Raw genomic sequence first — 5,402 nt, 5'->3', positions numbered from 1 at the left:
AGTGTCAGAAGGGCATGATGAGTGTTTTGGGGTCATAGGTGCATGGGAAACCTGCACGCGAGGAACCTGAGTACTGACATGTCTAATTATGCATATTAATATATGTTAATCAGCCAGAAACGCCTTGCCAGCAGGGTATACGTCATTTGGGGTATAAAACTGTGGAGTCAGATAGGAAGGTCAGAACTTTGCGTGGAAGGGCACTAGGTTGCGTTTCTTATGTATTAGTTTTCCTGGTTCCAGTATTAAAATAAATACTTTGATTTGCTTCGAACTTCACTCGACTGGTCTTTGTAAAACTTCCGGAACGAGCACGCCTCCCTCAGGAGAGAGGGTGTATTTTGGATCTTTTGGAGATCTTCTAAATTTTAATTACTTTGGGAACGGTCCAAAAAGAACATTAATTCTACACAGCTAAAACATCCTTGTAGGGAGTGCTTCTGCTCTGTGTTTTCTTTTTTCCCGTCTGTGAGAGCTACTCAACACAAGCAGCCACTGTGGTCTACTAATGAACACAATCACGTATTATCCAATGTTTGACACATCAAATAACTGGACACAACAAGATCCTGCTGAACATACAGACTACTAGTGGACACTAGTGAACACTACTTGAGATAACTGGGCATTGTTGGATTCTACTGGACATTACTGGATTTAGCTACACACTATTGGATGCTACTGATCACTATATACTACTGGAATTATTCTGTATTCTTGGAGGTACGTAGGCTTTAATTTCTGAATCTATTTGGATCAAGGCAGTGACCTAAAACACGACTTCATCTCCCAGGCTGAAGGAAGCTACAGTAGAACCTTGGTCTGTACCATGGAATGTACGTAATAAAACTTAATGTTATTATTCAAATTTCAGTCGTTCACCGACTTTTCTCAGAGACAGACGCACACTGCTCTACTCTCTAACACTGCGCTTTCTAGGATGGATTTTCCTTTTTTTCTTCGTGGGCTCAGTCTGCGTCCAGTGCTGTACTTCACTGGATTCACCACTGCAGCTGTAACTGCCTGTGTTTTTCTTCACAGGAGGCTCAAGTCGAAGCGGTCAGCTGAAACGGACCACTTGGAGGGTAAGTATCTTTTCTCCCAAAACTTCACTCAGTAATTATACTTAGCAAAATACTTAAAAAATGACAGCCCTGTGGGCTTGTGTCTTGTTTAACCCTTTGATAGCTTTAGTGTGTTTACGAAGCTGTAATGGCGTGCATCGACCAGTTAGCGGCAATGCTAACCTTTTGAATGTAATTTTCTGAGGATTTGTTGGACTTCTAAACTCACAAGTAGATGCGGCTGTGGACTAAAGTAATTTGTTATATTTTGTTATTGCTTCAAAATGGCAAAACATTATGTGTTTTAGCATTTTAGTTATTTGTTTCCATGGCAAACGACGGCCTATGATTCGAGTAAGTGTCGATACCCTGATATTCAGTGTCGATTCTTTGAATCAGTTCAAATGCTCTGACGCCACATAAAACAATGGTGTAGAGTATTTCTCTCTCTCTCTCTCTCTCTCTCTCTCTCTCTCTCTGTGTGTGTGTGTCTCTGTGTATGTATATATATATATATATTACACAGAAGCTGAAATGCTACTATTTACATGTTGCTAGTTCATCTGTTGTAATGATGAATGTGTTTATTCTGTTGTTTTAATCTGACCACAGAACTACAGGAGCTGGCTGTTACTTTGCCAGTGGCTGACAACAGCTATGAGGTAAAATCACATCATAAACCATCCATAGATTTCAGACAACATAGTACTACTTGCTCTGAATTTCATATTTAACAGCAAATATATTTTCTTATTCAGGATCTCGTTGCACCAGATGCCCAGGGGCCCTCCAGCCGGCTGTGGATCTTACCACGGTTGACGCTGAAGGTGAGAAATACAGCCTGTCTGCTGCTTAGACAAAATTATTATTCTTTAGTTTCTCAAGCTTTTAATCAGAAGTGTTCTGGTTGTCCATAAAGTTTTCATTTTTCTTTGTTCTGGTCCAACAGGAGAGCTGTGGGTATGTTCTGCGTGTCCACAGGATGCAGGCCACAACTATCTCTCAGAGTTTTTCTAATGGTGAAAAGGTTTGTACTTATTTATGTCTTAAGAGTGGACATCTAAGAACAGAGTGATAATACCATAGTTATAATTCTTTCTCCATGGGTCATTACTGTTCATTACCTCTCTCTTAATCTTCACAGCAAGTGGAGGTGACAATGCAGCACAAGTCTGTGTATAGAGGCCTGGAAAGTGAACATTGGTGGGTGCTCACCAATGACTTCTATCACCTGTTTCCAGAGGTAATGTTATAGAAATGAATGGAAAGTATTTTTACGGTATTCATCAGTCTGTCAATGCTTTTATAGTTTAAAGATTATAACTCACGACTTGATAAACTTTCTTTAATGGCTTTACATCTGCTTTAAGAATTATAAATAAAGCATTGTTTTCCAGGTCTGTGTGCTAGTGCTAGCTTTGTGCTAATCAAACAGCTGAATGGAAATTTAACTGTGTGCAACCTCACATGCGGTTGCACCGGTGAGGTTTCCTCATCCTGAGGAAAATCTGTCTATTATTTGTGCAGTGCGAAAATAGAATGTCTATCTCTTTTTCAGGACTCACAGCTCCCTCCCATGTACTTTGCCACTGTGAAGGCTGTGGTCTACATTAAGGTAAAGCTAGTACCAGTTTCAATAGTGGAGCTTTTCACCAAACAGTGATCAGTGGCAAAATGATTGTGGAGTAATTGTGATAAAACACTTCCTCTGCTCTTTCAGTGCGTTGGACACCAGATTTCTGTGCTGACCGCCAACCTCAGCTCAGAGTCGAGCATCACCTCTGTGACCCGCTCACAGTTTCTTGTAAGAGTTTCCTGATAATGTACTCTCACTAAATAAGCAATTACTCTTGATATTCTGACTTCTTGTACCTTATTTATTCATTGTTTTTCTGTGTGTTTTTCCAGCAAACTAAAGTGTCCAAGACGTACAGAGGAGTCACTATCGAGGATGGGTGCTTTCGTTTTTCTGAGTCCAGCAGCACCCATATCCTTGAGACTCCAGTGGTTCCACAGCTAGCTTCCAGACCTCTTGGACCACCACCTGGGTTCCACTGAACCACATTTTTACCGTATCCTTTAACGCATCTTTCATTCTACTTACTTTTTAATTAGTGTATTGTGTAGTATACACAGTTTACTCTGTGACAGCTGTTCTTATTCTGCTTTAGTCATTTTATTTGTACACAACTGTTATTTTACATGTTTATTAAAATGTGTTTTTTTTTTTTTACAGGTGCCACAGACATTCCACCATCATCTCTCTCTCTCTCTCTCTCTCTCTGTATAATTAAGCATTTGCAATCTGTGTTTACATCACAGTTTTTTACAGATAGAAACTTAAGAATTCACTGTGTAAAACTGTTTTTAATCTCATTCTCGTTCTTCACCCACTGCTTTAGTATTTGTAATGAGTTTGAAAATATATGTTAATGCTAATTCTAACCCAAGTTCCTCGTTTCTCTCTTTTCTCTCTGTTCCTGACCATGCTGTGAGACGCAAGGTGGGTTGAATATGTGATTGTGTTTTATTGATATAAATATTGGCAGTAATATATAGCACGTCTTAAGGAGTAGCCTGGCCTTTGACTGTTCCTCTCTGTCTGCAGGGAATGTCGCTCACTGTGTTTAGGTTCCAGTTGCTGAAATGGGGATCAAATGAGGAGACCTTTCCCGTGATGTCATCCACTGTCTTCTAGCCCCACAGCACCTCCACCACATCCCCCCGTACCTACATTCCAGGTAATCACTTTTCTGTAGTTGACTGCTGTTTTATATATAGTGTTATATGTATGGATGTGAAAGATATTTTAAGTATGTGTGATCCTGTGTTAACCATTGTCCTCCTTCTATTTTTCTCTATGTGTGTTTGACAGGAGCCTCCACACCGAGACAGAGAGCAGGGAGGGCCACTGTGTGATATGGTAACAAATCCTGCAGTATTTTAACACTCTTTGCCTGCATGTTCCCCATGTTTATTTTCTCTATGTAAATCTTGATACAGTTGAGTATTCAGATTCTTTACTTTTCTATCTTCAGCTTCAGAAGCTCTGGAATACCAAGACCAGCTGAAGGAGTAGCCTACAACTGGCAACATTACAGACAAGGTAAGATAAACCTATTTTGATTTGTATACAAAATGTAAGAAGATATATAACATTCAGAATATGAGGAATATTAATCATACTGTTTGTTGTTTTCCTCAGGAGGAGTCAGTAAAGAAGGGGATGATTTGAAGTGTCTGCCTTTGACTCAGAGCTGGGAGAGTCCAGCGTGGGGACTGGTCTGCAACAGGCACCAGCATGTCCACGGCTGAGACGAAGAAACACTTGTTCTCATACTTTGTATGGGGACATCTGTCATTACACCCACGTTCTATAGATGTCATGGAGACCACCACTGGATCTTGAATCTTATTTGGTTTTGGAGCAAGGGGAAGGGTTGCTGACTGTAATGACTGTATAATTGCATAGTGAGCTATAAAAGGAAGTGCAGCCATCATTTTCCAATAGAGAGATGTAAAGGCGCTGTGTTAGTGTTATTATTAATTTGACTCGAGATCCTTTCCCAGTTTGTGTGTGTGTGTGTGAAGTGAAGAAGTGCATGCAGCACCTTGTGACTCTCGGAAATGGATAGATTGAAGCTGTCTGCACCTTGCACACAGAGATGCGGAATAAAAATCATAACATTCAAACCTATATATTGTAACATAAAAGCTACATAAATGAAGAGGAGGCTGATTTCATTTGGAGAATGAATGAGAAAGTTTGAGCGGCTCAACATGGCGCCTGTATACGGAGAAAAAAGAGCCAATCTGCCTCATAAAACCAGAAGCAAAAAAGCCTTCCTTTTGTTGTGGTATATGCTTGAATTGAAGCCAGAATGAGCTGAAATATCAATGTTTTGGGAGTTAAAAAAGGATTAAACATCATCTATAAAAGGAATACCTTATCTATAAGGAATTTAGGTTTGAATGAATGATAAATAATTCTTTATAAAATCTGGGTTTGAAATTAAAAGCCCCAATAAAACAAAACTGACTTAATCATCTGTGTATGTCTGTTATTTAAAGAGTCTAAAATAATGGCAACCTTCAGGGCAGATTCTTGTTAGAAGTTCCACCAGATGGCTCCACAAGAACACATATAGACAGATGAGTTACAGATGAATAGAAACCTGCATAAATGTGTGGAGGAAAAGTAGACACAGTCACTTTCATATTGCATTATACAGCTAAGCTAATAGCACCAGTTAACATGCTACTTTGTGGCAAGCACATCCGCACTGTCCAATGAAAAGTGTATCTGAATTTTTGGCCATTTTAATTTTAATACATCAT

General features: G+C 39.5%; 1 protein-coding gene across 4 annotated transcripts; it reads left to right on the top strand.

Annotated features, from left to right (window-relative positions):
• The first annotated feature begins 210 nt into the window (after positions 1-210).
• Positions 211-5,124, top strand: LOC136672100 (uncharacterized). 4 transcript variants are annotated; one of them, XM_066648049.1, is made up of 14 exons: positions 211-723; positions 794-836; positions 1,042-1,085; positions 1,677-1,726; positions 1,823-1,891; positions 2,014-2,091; positions 2,209-2,307; positions 2,623-2,679; positions 2,785-2,868; positions 2,973-3,567; positions 3,673-3,805; positions 3,940-3,987; positions 4,103-4,170; positions 4,270-5,122. In XM_066648049.1, coding segments are annotated over exons 2-10 (633 nt in total). In that variant the 5' UTR covers positions 211-723; positions 794-834; the 3' UTR covers positions 3,123-3,567; positions 3,673-3,805; positions 3,940-3,987; positions 4,103-4,170; positions 4,270-5,122. The 4 variants fall into 4 exon arrangements, with proteins under 4 accessions (XP_066504146.1, XP_066504145.1, XP_066504144.1 ...); XM_066648048.1 differs by having other exon boundaries at positions 709-836; XM_066648047.1 differs by lacking the exons at positions 211-723; positions 794-836 and having other exon boundaries at positions 890-1,085; positions 3,696-3,805; positions 4,270-5,124.
• Positions 5,125-5,402: the final 278 nt, after the last annotated feature.

This window comes from Hoplias malabaricus, chromosome 16, assembly GCF_029633855.1.
Source record: "Hoplias malabaricus isolate fHopMal1 chromosome 16, fHopMal1.hap1, whole genome shotgun sequence".
NCBI lineage: Eukaryota > Metazoa > Chordata > Actinopteri > Characiformes > Erythrinidae > Hoplias > Hoplias malabaricus.
Note: the sequence above shows the minus strand (reverse complement) of the source record. Positions and strands in the feature narration are given on the sequence as shown.

What these genes read in the sequence shown, in the direction of transcription:
- LOC136672100 (XM_066648047.1), top strand. Translation starts at nt 941, where the DNA reads ATGGATTTTCCTTTTTTTCTTCGTGGGCTCAGTCTGCGTCCAGTGCTG. An exon ending in TACCACGGTTGACGCTGAAG is followed by an intron (nt 1,892 to 2,013) that starts GTGAGAAATACA and finishes CTGGTCCAACAG; the next exon opens with GAGAGCTGTGGGTATGTTCT. An exon ending in AGGCTGTGGTCTACATTAAG is followed by an intron (nt 2,680 to 2,784) that starts GTAAAGCTAGTA and finishes CTGCTCTTTCAG; the next exon opens with TGCGTTGGACACCAGATTTC.